The sequence below is a fragment of the Rhipicephalus sanguineus genome, chromosome 10 (genome assembly GCF_013339695.2).
Source record: "Rhipicephalus sanguineus isolate Rsan-2018 chromosome 10, BIME_Rsan_1.4, whole genome shotgun sequence".
Taxonomy (NCBI): domain Eukaryota; kingdom Metazoa; phylum Arthropoda; class Arachnida; order Ixodida; family Ixodidae; genus Rhipicephalus; species Rhipicephalus sanguineus.
Window position 1 is genome coordinate 112048706 of NC_051185.1, and position 20602 is coordinate 112069307.

Here is a 20602-nt window from a genome sequence, read left to right on the forward strand (position 1 = left end):
GTGGCCTTCTCCATAATTCAGGAAACGTTTACGTCCTGCAGAAAAGCAGTTGCAAACAGAATTCAAACGACAAAAATTACGCAGTCGCATCACGCAAACGTAGTTTCGTCGTCTCGGTATAGTGCAAGTTGAGATACACAGACTCAGAAACGCGTATTTAAACGAAGGCGAGTGATAAACAGGCCAAAAAATGCAAAAAGCACTTCCAAGGAAGCAGTCATGTCAGAGACGCAGAAGTTAAACTATGAGTCTAAAGTGCTTTATTTTCGTGGCTTCTTGGTACAACGATGCAAAATCGTGCTCTTCACGATTCAGTCACGTTTAAAAACAACTGTTGTCCAACTGCAATGAAGCTACATATGTGTGGCTGCGAACGCAAACCGCATACTCACCTATAGTTTTTTCGATCAGGGAAGAATCTTGCGGAACTCGGTCTTGAAGTATCCGTGCACCGCTGCATGATGTACGAATGGCGTGTGCCGTTAACCATCACGGCGGCAAGAGAGCAATCCACGGAAACACCGCAAAAACTGCACACGCCGGCCAACGGTCGCTTCATGTAACGGAACATCACGAAACTTCACATCAAGGCCGGCGACTACGACGGGCTCCGATGTGGCGGCGGCGGAGCACGGCTGACCATAACGACCGCTCCAATAAGTCTCAAAAGCGAACAGTGATCCGCCAACCTCAACGAGAGACTTGCAGGTGTCCCCCAAGCATAGCCTGCCTGCACGGACAGCCTGGTGCCCGCGCTCAACGCTCGCTTCATGCTACAACGGAACTTTCGAGAAATTCAAAACTAGCGTTGCGGCGCGCGCGCGGCCTCGGCGGCCGGCGCGGGGCGCACGGCTTTGCCGGCACGGCGGCGGGCTGCCATTGGCTGCTTTCATTTTGACTCGCCATCGACTCGAGCGCCAATTTCGCCTTCAGTTATCGCACTTCTGGTTGGAAGCTCAGTTAGGCTCAGATTCAAGATGGTGGTGATGACGTAAGGATGACGTAAATCTTTGGGACGCTTGTGCGGCAGTGTTTCAGACCGTTGTTGGCGTTCGTTGGGCATGCTACCGACCTCGCGTCGTGGAACGCGAAGAGGGACGCTACGCGCGTCGTATCTTCCATCTAGCCTGGCCGTTAATTCTCACAGGGCGAGCGGGGAACGCGGTCGACAGGCGGGCGAGAGGGGGGCAGCGTAGGAGAGGAGAGAGAAGGGGAGGGGACGCGCATGCGCTCGAGTTCATCGCGGCGTTGCGCAGGAGAGAATTTCGGCATGTCTAGCCCGCGTTTCAGAGGAAGAGTGGAAAGGGGAGGGGAGAGGGGAAGTGGAGAGGGGTATGGGGGAGGGAAAGTGGAGAGGGGAAGGGGAGGGGAGATGGAGAGGGGAGAGGTGAAGTGGAGAGGGGAAGGGGAGAGGGTGAGTGGAGAGGGAGCCGTTTACTGCCGGCTGCCGGGAGATACGCCGGACAACGGAGACGTGACAAGGTTAGACTAAGAGGAGCTACGCCCCTAATATTTTTCTTTACAAATGTCATACGCTTCCATAATTTCCATTATGCATTGATCCTTATGACAGTGAATGATAGTGCAATCCTTGAAGCGGGGTTCACAACCCTATGCACCACAATGCGCTCCCATGTGCGTCAAATGCTTTTAGATGCGAAGCATCTCTTGCTCGGGGGTATGTCCCGCGGCATGGTAGTCCGCACTCACCCTACACATGCGCAACTCTGCTCTTTCCCTCTCTCCAACAGCTGCGCGTTACTCTCTCCACTTCTCTTCCAGCAGCTGCTTGCGCTTCTCCTGCGTTCTTGCTTCTGCTCTCACGGCGCATGCGCTACTCTCCTCCTCTAGTCTCCTCTCCTTCAAGTGGTAGAGCGTTCCGCGCGTTCAGTCCAGCGCTTGCTTCGGTTGACTCCTCTGAAATGCGGGCTCCACATGCCGAAATTCTCTCCTGTGCAGCGCCGCGATGAGCACCAGCGCATGCGCGTCCCCTCCCCCTCTCTCTCCTTTCCTACGCTACCTCCCTCTCGCGCGCCTGTAAACCGCGTTCCCCGCTCGCCCTGTGCGAATTAACGGCCAGGCTTGAGGGAAGACACGACGCGCGTAGTGTTCCTCTTCGCGTTCTACGACGCGAGGTCGGTAGCATGCCCGATGTCGGTAGCATGCCCAACTAACGCCAATGGAACGCGATCGTGCACGTGCTCCGGCTTCGCATCGCCTCATGGTCCCCTTTAGCGGGAGATGGCGTAATTTTTTTCTTAGTTTATTTCTGTGGTTTCTATCTTCGTCCTCGTTTTACTGCGCTGTTTTCATGATGAATCCGAACTAATTCACCCAAATGTCTGTTCTAATATACTACTTCTACGCCGAGCGTTGTGCCTGCGTATCCGCGCAGTGTAAAATCTAGGTGCGCTGCCCTGCGCAGCTCCCACCTCGACGGTCAGCTATGGGCCATAGAGTTTCCTACAATACTTACTAGAGGGAACTCTGGCGCTAGTGTCTATGGGAGCTGCAACGCATCACGCTTCAGCCAGCATGGGAATGATGGGTAGTACACAAATTTGTCTAAGCTTCGTTCTTTCGGCTCCGTTTGGCTCCGCGTCGGCTGCATCCGCTTTGTCGCAAAACGAAGTTCAGCAAAAGTCAGCAGTTTCACTTCACCACTTTAACTTCTTTAGGCTCACCAAATCAAACCTGGTCACGAAGTTCACAACGGTCCATTCTTTTATCCGAAACGAACGCCAAAACACAGCAATAAACAAAGCCACAAGTACGTTTGAAGCCGAAAGCACGAAGACTAGGCAAATTTGTGTACTACCCATCATTCCCATGGTAGCTGAACGATCGCAGCGCCAGAGTCCCCTCTAGTTAATTTTAGGAAACTCTATGCTATGGGCCATCCAGCAAGCCCGCGAGGCGGCGAAGAGGCAAGACCTCGACGTCCCCACGTGGGAGGCCTAGGCCAAGGCGCCTAAATTGCTGGTTGACAATAAAGTTTATTCCTCCTCCTCCTTGTTTTCGCTGTTAGGCTCATTATACGGAATCATTATACGGAATCGAATTCTTTCCGCTAACTCTACTAACATCTTTTCTCTTCTATTCCTAGAGTCGACGCCATTGTTTCCCACTGCTTGTTCTAGTTCCTGTTTTGTTCTTTCTTTCGCACTAAAGTCTCCCTTGACTGAGATGCATTTGATCCCACTTCTGCATTGCTAACTCAAGATTATTTTGCTAAATATTAACTAAACGATGGCTAGTGTTGCGTAAAACGAGCTACCTGCCGTTATATTAGCAGCGCTGTCCCCCTTATATCTCGACACAATTACGCTGTCGCATGTACGCGTAGACGTGAGCTGATTCTGTGAACAATTTTTTTTTTCAGAGCTATGGTCTGTTGTTGCAGTTATTGCTCAAAATCAAAATGAAAACAAACGTGCATCAACAGCAAGGAATAGGGTCTGTACCTTTGTTTAGCTGACGCCACTTACCTTGTTTCTTTATTTATTTTGTCCGGCCTACTAAAGGAGCAATGCCGGAGGTGCCTGTCAACACCAGTGCTGAGGAACACCAGGGTGACGCGGATTGCTCTGTTGTCAAGAATCGCACTAATAGGATTTCATGGTTCTCGTCGCTTCGGCAAAACAGGGTACTTTATTAACCACTCTGTGTGTTGCATTCGCCTACGCGTCTTTTTAAAGTCAAATTTTCTTTGCCCACCATTTTGTTGTTTGGCATGACCAAGCCACGTCCTGTGTTTGGTGTTTCAGAGTGGCGTTACATCACCATTAAAAAGTGTGTGTTGGTTTAATGATAAATGAAAGCGAAGTGCAATGACATCAATGGCTTTACAAAAGTAGTTTGGGGAGGAGCGCCGCAGGTATCGAGCAATGCTAAAAAATATATAAATAAATCAACAGGCGCTTCGGCGGGCCTCCCACCTGAACAGTGTATGAATGAGATGAAGCCGACGGTGAACCGTTAGTGTTGTGAGATATAAAAATATAGTAGTTTATTGACTTGAGCACGGTCTCTTACTTCTGGAACACTACGTTGCAGAGTCGTTAGCAGTGCGGTGGAGGGGATGATGCGTGAAAAAGAAGAGTTCGAAAAGGAAACGCTATATTTTGAGGCATGAGCTCCCATACCATCAAGCGATAAGTCGGGCTACCTGTATCCTTAGAAAAACCGGCAGGTGCGTGGCGGCACTGTGAATCCAGGCCGGTGCGTCTCGCATTGCAATAAATTGTGTGAGAGCGCCTAGCTTGTTGACGCGCTGGCTTGCTCGAGTAAACCTTTACGGAAACCATCAGCGGTGTGAAAAGTGTCTAGCGTCTGAGCGTGCTTGCTTGCACGCGGACCATGCTTGTGTTTAATATCACCTGTTGATGCATGCGACTCAGCCTGACGCGTATAGTCGACGAGGGTTACTGACCATTATGTCTGAATAAAGAATATTTCCACGAAACAAACGAAAAAAATATCCGCTGTGGCGTAGTGGTTAGAGCACTGTCCTTCCGTACTGGAAGCCCGCACTTGAACTAGAGAGGTTTCACTTATTTACAGAGCTCACATAATTGCTACTGCCCTTGCCCTCTTTCACCGCTCTTTCCGTTGGGCCAATATTTGCAGGTGCGCGTGCACCGCTAGCTTACGTACTACTCAAGGGACCATTTTGCCATGTTTACAGTGCTATCACTAAAGCAATAGATTGAAGTACGGCTGGATTCGAACGTCGTTACATAGCTTAGCAGTAACCACTTATTTCGGCGTAGCTGCCACTTGAAGGGGGCTCCTCTTCGAACTCTGTAGCATCTACGATAGATAGATAGATAGATAGATAGATAGATAGATAGATAGATAGATAGATAGATAGATAGATAGATAGATAGATAGATAGATAGATAGATAGATAGATAGATAGATAGATAGATAGATAGATAGATAGATAGATAGATAGATAGATAGATAGATAGATAGATAGATATGATCAATGTGCCTTTGATTCGCCAAGATTGCCAACCATGGGGTTGGCCCCCATTGAAAAGGGCAGTCGTAGGTGGCAATCGAACCCCCGTCCTCGAGCTGAACAACGCAGCACTTTGGTCACTTCGCTGTCACGTAGGCTCTTTATCTTTTTGTAATGAACTTGTTATTACTAAATCAATAAAAGTGTAGCTTTTGCCGTAAAGACACGGTAATAGTTAAACTGATTGATTGTTTTGCTTTTCTGTGCTTCTGTTTTTCAGGCTCTTGCCTTGTCGTTGGGCGGTTTGAGTGCCATGCTGATCATCGCGATCATCGTGGCCGTCGTTTGCTATTTAAATTTTCTGCCCGTAAGCCCATCTCCAGAAGGTTGGTTGCTTTCTCACGCGTACAGTTACCTTATTAACATGCAGTCTTCGCCATTGGTCGCGTTTTCTGGGAATAATATGGTTCAGAGAATCAGAGGACGCGTTTGTAGGACGCACAAAGCTCCTCTTGCTGCTTTCTACATTGATTGTGGGCTAGAGCATTCTAGGTAATTCGCGTTAAAACAAAGAACAGCACGAGAGGAAGTTCGTGTCTTTCTTAGTTCCATTGAATTGTACTCAATGTTTAGTATGTATACACATGTTCATACTTTTTAATGCAGAAAAGGGATCACCAGTTCCTCTCTGTTTATCACTGTGTTATTTATAAAGAGCAGTTTACCGCGATTACTACTGCCACTTCTGTATAGTACAGCTACAACTGCATTTTAGGTGTGGCAGAGATGGTAATTGAACGACACATTGTGGCTCTGCGTTGTATAGCGGTTTTGTTTCTTAGCCGGGCTCTGATATGGTCATAGTGGCTTCGTCATTCCTTCATAACATTTCTCCTTCTGTTTTCAACTTTGCGTATCCTCTGTTCCACTCTTTCCATGTACAAGGCAGTCAAGGCGGAGATCTCTTCTGGTTTGGTGACCTGCATTGCCTTTGTCTTTCTCACTGTCTCCATCCTTCTCTAGGAGAATACTAAGGAAGGCCCATAGGCTTCTGAGCAAGGCAACAAGATTTATCATGGAATATTTTCAATTCTTGGCGTTCTTTGTTTAATATAACTGGGATCAATTTAAAGCGGTTGTTGGCGTTCATTGCAAGCTATAGAGATGATAGTGATGGTTGTGATACCACTGATGGAAACACCGAGGCATTAAGCAGACGATGACGAAGAAACACAGACACAAGATGGGCGCAAACTACCAGCTGCTTTTATTCATTGCCGAACAAAAGAATATACAGGGTGCCCCAGCTATCTCTAGCCAGAGTTCAAAGATATCATGGATGTTGTTGACTTTTGCATGGAGTGAGTCACACTAGAGTTTATTTTCTTCTTAATTGGCTCATTAGGCATTTTTAATTAACTAACACCTAAAGCAACGAAGCTGGGCAAAAACTCGAATGAGATAATGTTGTAGATCGGTTTGCAAAACGCTGGAATAACTGACCATTTTGAAATATAAGGTTTGTAACTTTCTATCGATTAAGTAATAGTGATTTTCTGCCTACTACAGATGCCCGCGAAATAAAAAAATGCACCACGTGACGTTCTCGCTCGCGCGCCTGAGCGCGCAATGATTGTAGTGCCTCCAAACGTTCGGCGTTCAAGCGACCATAGCATTCAGCCGGATGTGGTGCTTCGTCAGGACAGCGACGATGATGGTGGCCATGCGACGACGCTCGTTTTTCTAGCTGCAGACAAGCGATAAACGCTGAATCTGCTTATCGCTGTGACGAACAGCCGCGATAGAAGCATATTGTGTGAACGCCGAACGCTAGGTAGCACTAGAGCCACCACGCGCACAGGCGCGCAAGCGGGCATGCCACGTAGTATTTTTTCGTATTTCACGGGCATCTGTAGTAAGCAGAAAAACACATATTGGCCTCGAGGCCCACCACTGGAAACGCCGGCGCCACCGTCGGCGTGACGTGCTTGGCAGGATCACGTGGTCTCAGCGGCTGCGTCGGCTGCTTGTGGCGCACTGCCGCGTGCTTTGAAAACGAGTTTCAAGTCCCACATGCGCTGCGGTCTGTTCAAATTCGGAAGTTTTCTCTCATTTTCTACTCAATTGAAACCATTGTAATGGAGTGGCTACCTCCGAAGGCGACGAACATGGGGCTCTACCGCTCGGTGCCGCAGTGCCGCGCTTACGCAAAGGAGCCCAGTGTCAGCCTGCACTGGTAACCGCGGGACAAGAAACAGCGTGAAGCATGGGTTGTAAAGCTAAAAACCGGCAAGCAGCCATCCGCTACGAGTCGTGTGTGCAACAAGCACTTCCGCGACGAAGACTTTTGTTACTGCGTCGGGCCTGCGATGTTCGGTGAGTAGCGGACAGCGCGCACTGAGACGATGGCTCGCGCGCGCTTCCCGCCGGCAAATGATGCTGATCTGCCACAGGATGGTAAAAGCGCTACCTTTTAGCACGTGCGATGCCATCTCAGAACCCTCCGATGCGACCTCTTGATCGTTGGCCCCGTGCTCAGCGTCCACAAAATCGGCTGCAGATGCGCAAGTCATTGTTTAGATACGTTGAATTAAAAAACGCACAGGGTCCCTTATGCATTCGTTAAAGATGACTAGAAGGCGAAAGCCATCTTCTTCTTGTCAGTCGATGCACTGATTCTCCCGCGCCCCCCTCCAAAAGCGTTCTGCACATAACGCGGTTTTACACGGCCTCCGTGACCGATCACAGAGGCAATGCAAAGCGACCATGACGTGTGAATACGTCATCATGTGACGTCACATTATGTGACGTCATAATGACGCTACATATTTTACCGATCTGTGACGTCATGATGACGTCATATGGTGACACCATCACGTGACGATTATTTTTTGCATCACTCGTGTTGACGCCGCCGACGCGGGACGCCGACGGGCAACCTTCCCATTTGATGAGGCATATTGCTTCATAAGCTACATAAATTCTCATATTTTGCGGCCTAACGTTCAGAGCGCGGTGCCAAAACGCGCTCGTAGCAAAAGCGAAACCATCAGTACGAACATACATGTAGACGCTCATACGTGCAGAGGCACCGTCAGTCGTCGCGAACCCGTGCGATCGCTGGCTTGAGGCTTCTTTCTGTTATGCTCCGTTTGGTTATACAGGCAGTCTACTCTAACGAGAAATTTCACATAGTTTTCACTCAGCGAGTGACTACCTTTCATGCAAGAAGCCGGTTGAGGGGTCTCCAACGCGGTGACAGCGTGAAGCGGGTGCTCGGTTTTCTGCAAAGAGACAGCGACTGTAGACTATCTTGTGCTTTCAGTTCGTCGAAAATGATTATTTTGACAGTAAAGAACACAGTTCATTTCGAAAGTACTTACAGAAATGCCCTGGAGGGCTTCCGCGAGGTGTTTTTGTAGAGCGCCGACAGCAAAACCTATGGGGAGCGCGCCGGCGGTATCCTGCTTAGCACGCAATCGAGGCGCGTCCGATAGAGGGCGACTTCGTAACTCCTCGAGGCCAATACTTAAAAGATGTAATGTTAGAAACTGTCTAATCAGGCGTTTTGTTAACTGATCTAAAACTTTCTCATTGGATTTTTTCGGCCAGCTTCGTTGCTTCAAAAGTTCGTTAATTAAACATGCCTTATTAGGCAGTAAAGCAGAAAACAAAAAAATAATTGTCGAAGCTTGCACTTAGCCGCGCAAGGCTCGAACCAGCGATACTGGACGATTCCGAAGACTGATTTGGTTGCTTTTAGGTTGTTTCTAGGCCTTTGCTAGGTGATGCAGGTTGTTTCTAGGTTGCTTGTAGGTCGTACTAGGCTTTAGCTAGGTGATGCTAGGTTGTTTCTACGTTGATTCTCAGCGCAAAAAGGTTCGAGTTAAACCACAGACAGTCGCAGACACCACACGGATGTCCAAACTGCACAGACAAATCCTCGCACTGAAACCAAGCGTTCTTACCTCTCATAGATCTACGGGCGCGTCGTCATTGGCGCAGGCCTTCATCGCTTCTAAGTCTTCTCACAGTCGCCGTTACCTTTCTCGTGGCCTAGTATTCTGTCGTTGTACGTACTCGGGGTCTTCGGCTCACGGCCGTCGCTTCGCAACCATTTGCTGGGCTAACTGTTCCCTTCTTCATTTTTAGTGGACCAGTGGGGAGTAGTGGGATTTACCCAATATCTGTGGCACTTACTCGTTTATGATTATGAAGTATTTTGGTTCGCCAGACAAGGAATGATTTTCTAAACAACTTCGCTGTTAAAATAGTGTGACCTACTCCACGCAATAATCAGCAACATGCGTTTGGTCGCATCGTCATAGAGTGCGTCGGCATAGTTTTAAACTGGCTAGAGACAGCTGGTGCACCCCGTATAGGCAGCCACACCATCGGAACATGCGCACCACCACTATTACGAAACACCAAAAGCACTTAGAAGCGAATGCTCACAGTCTTCAAAACATCAGAATCTCTTACACGTGCTTGCTCGTAATCTTCTGTCAGATATAGTATTATACAATGGGCCAAAAATGACATGTGCTTAAAAAATGGCAAAAAAGACTGTGCTTCTGCATCTTCGTCGGCATAGTGCCTCGGCGCTTTCATAAGTGTTTACGACCAACTATCTCAAGCCAAAGCTTTCCTCATCAAAGCTTTGCTCAAACCATCAAACCAAAGCTTTGCTCATCAATCTTGTTTCGGAACATGCTCGGCGCCACACTTAAAATTTTAAAATGAGGTGCATTATTCACAGCACTAAGTACACTTTGTTTAACTGATTTGGCTACCAGTCACGCGAAACCATTTTGTTTTACTCAAGCCGACTACGTTGTCATTTCCCCATAGAGAAATGCGCAGCTTAGTCTGTTCGTGTAACTGAACAAGATTAATAGATTCTGCAGAATTGCCATACACTATTTCGTAGGATGCCCCGATCTAAATTAACACTAAGGCACAGCATTTTTCGTCAAATTTTCTTTATTTTTTAACACGAAAATGTTTTATGCCGGGACCCACCAAGGCTTAACTGACATCATTTCCGTCACGGATGTGACGTCGTACAGACGACAAAAAAAAACACGTACGGACGACAAAGGAAAACAGGATAAGAAGTTTTATTGATCCGGATGACCTGGGAGTCGAACCCACGGCCTCCTGGTCCGCGACAACGGGAGCCGGGCGCTTTTACAAACACGCCTTATATCTTTCACACCTTCTCCCTTTCGCAGTAACCTTGTTGGCATGGGGCGGTGTCACCGTCTTGAAGAAGTGAAGTACTGCGACATGACACTAACGAACGCCAACAGGACCCGCTTCGGTAGTCTCACCGCTCTTCGTTCAGGGGCTTTACTCAGTGCCAGTGCACCTCGATGCTGGCGATTTTTCGTTGAAGGTACGCTGGCATCGAGATCCTCTAATCAGCGTAGCTTAGGCTGGCTGCCCGGTTTTGCAACCCGCACCATAACCACAAACAGCCTAAATATCAATAACATCGTTCGCTCTCTCTTTCTCCACTGAGTGCTTTGTTGCAGTGAGACACGCCAGCGGGCAGCGGGACGCCTTCGCGCATTCACGGCCCACATTACGAGCACTGCCGCTCGCGCTCCTGAAGCTCTTTGTGGTAGTGTGTGTGCATGAGCGGAAGTGTAGGTGGCCCAATTGCTGGATAGCGCGCGCCTTGCCGTTCTCTCCTCTAATGATGGCGTTTTCAATTAGCGTCTATCGAGTACTAGTGATTATATGCTGGTTGATGCCATCGTTGCGCGAAGTTCACCGTACGTTGTGTCCGGATTTATGTTAACTACTTCAGCTACCACTGAGGTTTAGTCTTGAGCTTTGACGTTAGTCGTCGGGTTGGAGATGTGCCACGAGGCGTCAACGTAGGTGCGTCCACATCAAAAGGTGCTATCCGCCAAACAACAGCAGGCGCTGTTCAAGCTCTCATTTATCATTGTACAATGAACATTGACCTACTTTTGTGAAGACATGTTCCACTTTCGTGTTATACCGATTCCTATGACGGAGGGATCAACCATGTTTTTTTTTCCATATTCTTCTACAACCAACTTACCCTGTATTGTTCTCATTCTTTTCCATTATTCATGGCTTTAGGACTTAGCATGCATTGCCCATGTGCGAACCTGTAGAGATGAATTTCTCAGGTTCGACTCAATGTTGAAGTCTGAATTAAGTGAACCTAGCTCTAATTAGCGACGTAGCAACTCGGGAGGACGACACCTCCAATGTCTCGCTGCCCGTAATCGTTTGCTGTCCAAATATAGGCAGCCAAAGCTGCAGAGTTCACTTAGACCAGAGTAAGCGATAATTGCATGCCCTTCCTTCCTCACGCCCCGCCACGGTGGTCTAGTGGTTATGGCACTCGACTGCTGACCCGAAGGTCGCGGGATCGAATCCCGGCCGCGGCGGCTGCATTTTCGATGGAGGAGAAAATGTTTGAGCCCCGTGTACTTAGATTTAGGTGCACGTTAAAGAACCCCAGGTGGTCGAAATTTCCGGAGCCCTCCACTACGGCGTCTTTCATAATCATATCGTGGTTTTGGGACGTTAAACCCCAGATATTAATATTATTATTATTCCTTCCTCACGTATCGGTAGCAGCTAGCGAATGCTGGCCAATTGCGAGTACGGAATGCAATGCTTCCGTATTAGAATAGAATTTCCGCTATTCGTAAATACGAATAGTTTTCGAGTAGCCTACGAGTACTACAAATGATCACTCATTCAAATGTACAAAAACTTGGTGCAAAAGTTTATAAATTGTATCCCAGCAGGTATAAATGTAGGCATAAACACGAGAATTTGCGTACCTCTGCAGACTACTTTACCGGCTATACAACGGCGGTGAGAGATGACTTTATGACGGTTTCTGTGCATACAAACTTGCTTACTCATTACTTCCTTATTCTCATTTTGTGGTCCTACCGCTAGGAATAGGAATATTCTGATGTGAACATCGTTTTGTTGAGTTGTAGAAACGACGAGTTAAATTTCATATTCTGTTCCATTGTAACAATGTTCAATTCGTGTGAATTCTATCTCGAAAGCACTGTTTCCGCACTTCTAAGTTATTTTCAATAAGCAGCTAATTATTTTTTACCCTCCCGCCTGCTCATTAAGTGTTCTTCCTTTCTGCAGGCTACCTTGCTGAGTACAAGGTGCTTCCAGGTCACGAAGTGTACAGACCGGAGCCGTCCGTTGTGCTGAACAGCACGCACTTGCAGGAGTGCGTGGCAAACTGCTCGACAGACCACGACTTCGAATGTCTACATACTCAGTTCTGTGCACCCGAAGGAACCGAAATAGGAACGTGCCATTTGTTCCGCGGCAATGCGAGGCTGCGCACCCGCCTGGCTGGCAACTGCAGCATCTACACTCGCGGTACGTCAACGTTATGCATGTTGCATCGTTTAATTTATCATTTCATGAGGACGTTTTATTAATGTTTCTGCCTTGCTTCGCAACGCATGTTGTGCAGTGCCTGTGATTCCTGACATGCTCCTATACCTATAATCGTGTAAAATTTAACTTTCCAGTGGGCTGTATTCGGCTATAGCGTTTCCAGTTCGTGCATAATTTATTTGCTAAAACAAGCGTCAATCAGTGTCACTTGTTCTTGACTTGTGTAGTTGTAAGCTTCTGCAATCTGTATGTACATGCAATATGCGTATTTCGGGAAAGGTGTGCTCGCGATACCCAAGTATCCTTGGTACCTGCGCTGGATCGTACGGCTTCCTGTTTGAAGCATGTTATGCACCTCAGAGGTTCTTAATCAATAAATTTGCAAGTGCAAGCAGCGTTGAGTTTTTCAACGTAATCACAAGCAATGTCGCGTGAAGCCTCTTGTCGGTATTCATATTTATTGAACAAGAAGAGTCAAGAAGAAGTGTGCACAAACGTCCGGATTTGAAGTCAAGGATCAGCAGATATGCACTTAACATTCATGACGTGGCTCGGAAGAGTATATTGTAGGCGCACGGAAATGGTACTCAAAAATTACAGACAAGTGTTATGCTTTTCGTGTTTCGAAGAACCACGGAAGTCATATAATAATTAGCATAAACTGGAAGCTTTTTGCAAGAAAAGTACATCTATATATCAAAATTAATTGTAGATGCAGATTTTTTATCTAGTGGGCGCACCAAATTACTTCGTCGCAGACCGCGGCTGTTTTCCCCACTGCCCGCCAGCTGCTGACGGGGGACTTCAATGCTCACCACCCGGATTGTGGAAGTGAGTGCAGCGACAAGCAGGGAGCTGATGTCGTTTATGTTAATTCAACCCTCGAGCTAGATGTGCTTAGCACTGGAATGTGCACGTTTTGAAAACGCAGCTCTGCTACATCACGCGTCGACCTGTCGTTCGCCTTGTACGGAGAGCAGTGTACCTGGTGAAGCGAGAAATCGTGCTGGGGCTTCTATCATTACGCAATTTACGTCCAGACGCTGTCGCCGCGCGAGCGTGACAGGATGGAGTCCCATGTTGTGAGATGGGATGCCTTCCGCGTACTTTTAACTGTACGCGTCGGAGCCAATCGTGATTTTTCACGACCATCCTGGAGTATACCTGCGATTCGATGCGGCGCGTAGGAGTTTGATACGAAGCTCTTTGCCGAAAGTGACACTTTGCACTCGGTGATTTACCACTGGCCGTTCGCCCTCACCGCCTTCAGTCCCCTTCGCATTTCGACGTCCACTGTACCCATCGTAGTCAGGCTGCTTTAACGGGCTGAAAGAATTTTGTTGACGTTGCGCCTAGACGAAACCCAAAATAAGATTTTGTTAGTCATGCACGCTTCAACGCCCTTATCGACACTGCAGCTGAAGTGCCGGTCATGCACTTGCATCTTCGTAGCCGTCTACGATAATGTCTGACTCCTGCCGATGCGTCTGCCGTTCTAGTAACCGTCGGCAGCACAACTATCGTGATGGGAATGTGTACCGCCAATGTTATTCGTGCCTTTCGTCCAATGTTAATCTTCTCCTTTGTACACGCCGTGTGCCTTCACGAAGTGTCTCTCAGAATGGACTTTCTCATTGTTCGTTCTGCTGTTCAACATTTATTCTAGAGCTTCTGCCACGGTACTCTGCGGACGCAGCCGCAGAGAGCTAGTGCCGACTTGTTGTGTTGAATTTGTTCGGCTGCAACGTGGTGCTGTGACTTATATCTTCATGTCGCCTTGCGCAAGACTGAGCGTTGGCCGTACGTGGTATCACCACTTTGCGACGTTCTGCTGGCGCTTCAAATAGGACAACCCTGCTTCATTGTCACATTTACCTACCAGTAGTGTGTGGCTTCCTCGTTTGAAGTTTGGTTCGCCTCCACATTTTCTTCATGAGGGTGTATCCCTCGCTGTGCTATCCCCTTAGGAATACTGCGAAGTTTCTGCTGTAACGTACGCGTCAGCATCTTTGTCTGCTGAACTTTTGAACCCTCTCATTTTATGTAACGACAAGGTTGCCTAAGTGATAAATACTATCTGCTTGCACCGACGCTCTCCGCTGCATTTTCGTTTGCTACGAAGGCTTATTTGCAAAAGGACTTGTCGTTGGGCTAGTTGGTACTTGCTAATAGACATCATGTAGCGCGAAAAGACAAAACGGACACACGGAATCACAAACCACAGGCGCTACTCACAACTTTATTAAAAAAATTCAAGACACACACAATATATATGCGTTCCAAACGCGCAGGTGCAAACGTGACATCCGGCAGGCTACAGGGGGCGCTAGGCAGAATACACAACAGTACGACTGAAAAACGCACGTTCCGCGGCAAACAAGACAACAGATGTCTGACTAACGCAATCACTACCACTTTCCTTGATAAAAAAAACGCTTTTAAGAGTTCTCGTGCCGTTCTATCTCTACTCCTACCCAGGATCTTGACATCGTGAAACCTTGGGGCACATGGGCAGGCTTTGTAATGCGCAGAACGGTGCGCGTTCATGTCCTTGTTCAAATTATTCGCGTGCTCCCTCATTCTGGCATTGACGCAGCGACCGGTTTGCCCTACGTACCACTTGCCGCAAGACAGGGGGATTTTATATACCACCCCACTGGCGCAACGGACATACGGCTTGGCGTGTTTTACATGGCAGGCTTTCAAATGGCTGCTCATGATGCGGGGACACAATTGGGCAAGCCTGTTGGGAGCTGAAAAGACGATTGGTACACTGTACCTACTGGCCACGTTTTTGTAATTGTGGCTCATTTTGTGCACATGGGGCACAACTTCAGGCCTCGGGCCACTGAGCTGACCGGCTCTAGCACCATTCGCAGGTGTGGCCGCTTTAATCGTCTGTAGGAGAGTTTCAGCCACACACATCAAGACAGAACGAGGGTAGCCGGCTTTGGATAGCTTAATCAGCTGTCTTTCAAAATTGGCCTGCATGCTGTGCTCACAAGATCTCTTAAGTGCCGAACCCAGGCAAAGTGAAGCAATAGCCCTTTTTACCAACTTAGAATGGGCGGAATTGTACGGTAAAAGTTCCTTTTTAGCTCGTGGTGACTAACACCAGCACACATGGTCCTTTGAAAACGTGAGACTTAGGTCAAGGATCTGTAGGGTGCTTTCAGCGGAGAGCTCGTACGTGAAAGACAGGCCTTTGCCATGAAGCTCAGACACATCTAAAACCTTACGAACATTCGAAGTGGTCAATGTACAACCTCGTTTCATGTCAACTAAAAAATCATCTACGTATCTAAAAATTTAAAAAACGTGCAAATCATGAAGACTGTGGTCAAGTGTTTTGTCTAATTCCGACAGGAATACGTCACAAAGTAACGGTGCCACGCACGAACCTATACATATGCCCATTTCGCCCATGCGCAAGTGCCGATGCGCAAGTGCACTGAAATGCAAGGGGAGGTGGCCTTTCAGAATACAGCTGGCATGAAGGCTGGCAATTTTTTAGTTTTACTTGAAACATATCTGAAAAGTACCTTTATCTCATCTGACAACCAGTTGTTTTTACAGAAAAGGGGCATATGTTTAGGTTCGTGCGTGGCACAATTGTGACGTATTCCTGTCGCAATTAAACAAAACGCTTGACCACAGTCTTCATCATTTACACGTTTTTAAAATTTTAGATACGTAGATAACTTTTTAGCCCACCCGCTAAGTGAAAAACTTATTCAAAGAAATGGGCGAATCGGTGACACATTGCGAGCTTATGCAGCGACACTTCAACAGGAAGAATATTTCCTGCGCCCAGATATCAACTTTCCTCCTTGGCAGCTCGTATCGCCTTCAGTCACGTTGGACATCAAAGGAATGGAAAAAAAAATCTGCGATACACTACCTTAGAGCAAAATTTCTCACGCTTCAGCAAATATACACTTATCAAGACCGTTACGCATTTGTTTTCACGGGCGGATCCACAACGAACGAAAGCTCGACTGCGGCTTTTCACGTACCGGCATATAAAATAGAAAGACATTTCCGACTTTTTCGAAAGATGTCGTCTACAGCAGTGGAGCTTCTTGCAATATTACAAGCTTCAAAATTTATTGCTGAAGGCGAGCAATGTCACAAGTGGATAATATATTCTGACTCCAAAGGAGCACTTCAAAAGATTAAGGAATCTCACTTTCATATAGATGATAGCATCATATATGAATACTCAAAACAATGACCATCGCTTCTCTGGCGGGTCACGCGATCTATTTCTAATGGCTACCGAGCCATGTAGGAGTGTTAGGAAACGAGATTGCTGACAAGTTAGCCACTGCAGCGCACAAGTGCTGTTGGAGCTGCTACCATCAAAACGCTACCGCAGCTGTGGCTCGCCGATCCCGCGTTACAGTTCATTCAAGCTGAGAACAAGTTTCGCATTCACCGCGTCACGTCAGAAGTTCGCAATTATGAGCTACTCTTTGAAGCGTTGCCGCTACAGGCAATGGCCGAGATACGCGACATGCTCGTGCAACCCCTTGGTGAAACTCCTGATACGACGGTCAAACACACTCCTTCGCCGGCTCGTTCCGCCTCGGCGCATTCAGCAACTCCTCAACAATGAAGAGCTCAAAAACAGACGTCCCACCTAGTTTCTACGTCACCTGCAGCACCTCACTGTGGACCAGCCGGACTTTGTGGACCATCGGCGCATTCAGCAACTCCTCAACAATGAAGAGCTCGGAGACAGACGTCCCACCCAGTTCCTACGTCACCTGCAGCACCTCATTGTGCACCAGCCGGGCTTCTTGGACACAGCCGTATTACGCCAGCTGTTTCTACAGCGTCTTCCAACTAACGTGCGAATGGCTCTCGTCACAGCTCAGCATGAGTTCCTCTTGGAGCTCGCAGAACTGGCTGACGACCTGGTGGACGTTGCTCCCGCAGTCATAAACGCTGCACGTACTTCCCGGTTTCCTAAGCACATTCCCTTCCAGAAACCGTAAAAGATCTCACATCTCAAGTAGCCGACTTGCGCCTGGAATTACGAAACCCTCGCAATTTCACTGACCGACCCTGTCTACATTGGCAACCTCTCGCGTCTCCTTCTGTGCAACGACCGTTAATTCCACCAACGTGAGCGCAGTGTTTCATCGCAGAAAGCATGCTGCTGTCACTGACGTTTTCGTGCCGCGGCTCGCCGATGTGTGCGCACGGGAAACGCCCAGGCCGATCGGCAATAAAAGCGGCGGGCTATGAAGGCCGATAATTAAGCCGCCTCTTCTATATAACTTACCGAACCACAGAGCTGCGTTTGCTGGTGGATACTGGGGCAGAAGTCAGCATATCTCCTACTTCCAAAGCTGACCGGCGTCTCCGCGCAATGTCAACTCCTCTGCAAGTTATCAACTCTTCTGTCATCGCAACTTACGGACAGAAGTCTCTGACCCTCGATCTCGGCCTTAAGGGAAGGTTACAACGGCTAGTTTGGATAGCAGACGTCCGCTATGCCATCTTAGGAGCCGATTTCTTAAGGCATTTTCATCTACTCGTGGATATGAACTGCTGTCGCCTGGTGGATAGCATTACCGGCTTGTCGGTCAATGGTTTTCCGTCGCACGCAACGCCTCTTAACCCCATTTCCATAAAGCTACATACCTCGCCGTATACATATAACTCTACGCAACGGGTTTCCTGAGATTACTGCACAGTCTCCGATATATAAACCACCTAAACACTCTCTGACCCATTGCATCGTTACTGCAGGACCACCTGTTCACTGCCGCCCTCCTCGACTCAGTCCTGATAAACTTCGAGTTGCTCGCAGTGAGTTCGAGCATATGTTGAAACTGAAGATTATTCGGCCGTCATCAAGCTCGTGGTCGTCGGCGGTGCACATGGCTTCCAGGAAGAACAATCACTGGTGGCCTTGTGGTGGTTATCGTGTACTCAATGCGGTCATGGTTTCAGACAGACACCCCTTACTCAGTATTCAGGACTGCACTGCCGGCACAACAATATATTGGAAGATTGATCGCGTGAAAGCTTATCACTAGATACTCGTTGATCCTTCCGTCTTCTCAAAAACTGCTATAACTACCCGATTTGGCCTTTTTTTTAGTATTTAAGAAGGCCATTCGGTTTGCGCAACGCAGCTCAGACATTTCAGCAGCGCAAAAGGCACAGACGTTTGAGTGCTTTCTAGACGTAGTCACCAGAGGCTTGCCGTTTTGCCTCGCCTTTGTAGACGATCATCTAGTTGCCAGCAAGGACGCTGGAACTAACAAGGCCCGTCAACTCTTCAATCGACTTCGTGACTACGATCTGGTCATTAATGTTGAAAAATATCAGTTTGGGGTCTCCGAGATCGCATTCCTCGAACATCGCATCCCCAAAGATGGCATCACTCCTCTACCTGACAAGGTTCGTGGTATCATCGACTACGTGCCACCAAAGTCCGCACGTAGTCTGCTATGTTTTCTCGGAGTCATAAATTTTATTCGCCGTTTCATCCCTATATGCTCTACACTATTGCAGCCTCTTGAAGCATTACTGCCTACTTCGAAAACTGAGTCGGACGCACATCTCTGGGACATAGTCGTTGATGAAGCCTTCGTCGCCGCGTTAGGACTAAACTCGCCCAAGCCCCTCTCCTGCACCACCCTTCACTGGCTGCTGGCTGCTCCCACTAGTCTCGTGGTGGACGCTTCTTGAAAAGCAGTTGGAGCCGCTCTTCATCAATGCACCACTTGTGCATAGGCTCCCATCTCCTTTTCCCGCAAGTTACGCGACACTGAGCGCCGATGCAGTACTTTCGGACGGGAGCTCCTCGCGGCCTACCTAAACATTTTAGGTACTTTCCTGAAGGGCGAGAATTTGCCATTCTTAACGACCGCAAGCCACTTGCTTCGTTTTTACGTTCCTGCAGTGGCACTCATACTCCTAGAGAGCTCCAACACCTTGCTTTCATAGACGAGTTCACCACAGACATATGTTATATCAAAGGCAGCCTTATCAGTGCAGCGGACGCTTTTAGTCGCATTACCATAAACGCCACAACAAGCCCCATCGACCTTTCCTTGTCTTCACTCGCGGAGGCACAAGCATTAGATGATGATCTTCCACGACTCCGATCACCTACATCCTTCCGACTGGAGCAAGTTAACTTTCCCAACCATGACGTCACGCTCTGGTGCGACATTTCAGAAAACTACACTCGCATCTACGTTCCTTCTCATCTCCGTGGTGCTTTTTTTGATTCCCTGCACTCAATCTGCCATCCTTGCGTACCAGTCACGCAACACCTGATCACCGTACGTTATGTCTGGCCGCGCATACGCGCTGAGATTCGTGACTGGGTCTGTACTTGCACAACGTGTGAACGTATCAAGATCCAACGAAACACCAAGCCTCCGTGGGAAAATTCCCTCTCCCTGATTCACGTTTCGACACCATTCATTTGGACATCATCCGACCTTCGCCACCATGCCGTGGATATACGTACTTGCTGACGTGTATAGACAGCTACACAAGGTGGCCTGGAACAGCTGAAATGCCTGACAGAACGGCGGAGACAGTTGCTCCTACTTTTCTGTCTACCTGGATTAGCCGTTTCGACGTGCCATCAACGGTGACTACTGATCGAGGCAAACAGTTCGAGTCGGCGCTTTTCACTTCTGTGACGTCTCTTCTGGGTTGTGCGCGCATTCACGACACTGCTTACCATCGTACATCCAATGGCATGGTAGAAAGGTTACATCGTCACTTGAAAGGAGCTCTCACCTCTTAGCCTCACGCCGGTCACACCTCCCCATTGTGCTTCTCGGCCTTCGATGAACACTCCAACCAGAACTTGCCTCCTCTGTAGCTGAGATGGTTTATGGCTGTACACTCCGTTTGCCAGGTGACCTCGTCAACCCAGTACCTACGCAGATTGTTTTGGATCCATCTTCTTTCGTCCATCGTCTGCGGATCTTCATGCAAAACTTGCGCCCATCGCCAACTTCTGCTCACACGAATAACCACGACGTTTCGCTGCCCTCAAACCTACAGACATACTCACGGGTTTTTGTTCGTGTTGACGCGCCTCGCCGCGCTCTTCAGCCCCGCTATGAGGATCCCTTCCCATTCATCAAACGTTCTGAACATCATTTCACAATCCTGCACAATGGGCGTGAAGACGCAGTCGCACTTTGAAGGATCAAGCCGGCACCCACG

General features: G+C 48.2%; 1 protein-coding gene across 1 annotated transcript in view; it reads left to right on the forward strand.

The window, feature by feature from the left end:
• Nucleotides 1–3520: 3520 nt before the first annotated feature.
• The window catches only part of LOC119372268 (uncharacterized), a 29350-nt gene continuing 12268 nt past the window's right edge, over nucleotides 3521–20602 (forward strand). The window contains exons 1-3 of the mRNA XM_037642749.2: nucleotides 3521–3646; nucleotides 5247–5352; nucleotides 12128–12370. Coding sequence (XP_037498677.1) covers nucleotides 3530–3646; nucleotides 5247–5352; nucleotides 12128–12370 — 466 coding nt within the window. The 5' untranslated portion in view covers nucleotides 3521–3529. The remainder of the gene's footprint in view (nucleotides 3647–5246; nucleotides 5353–12127; nucleotides 12371–20602) is intronic.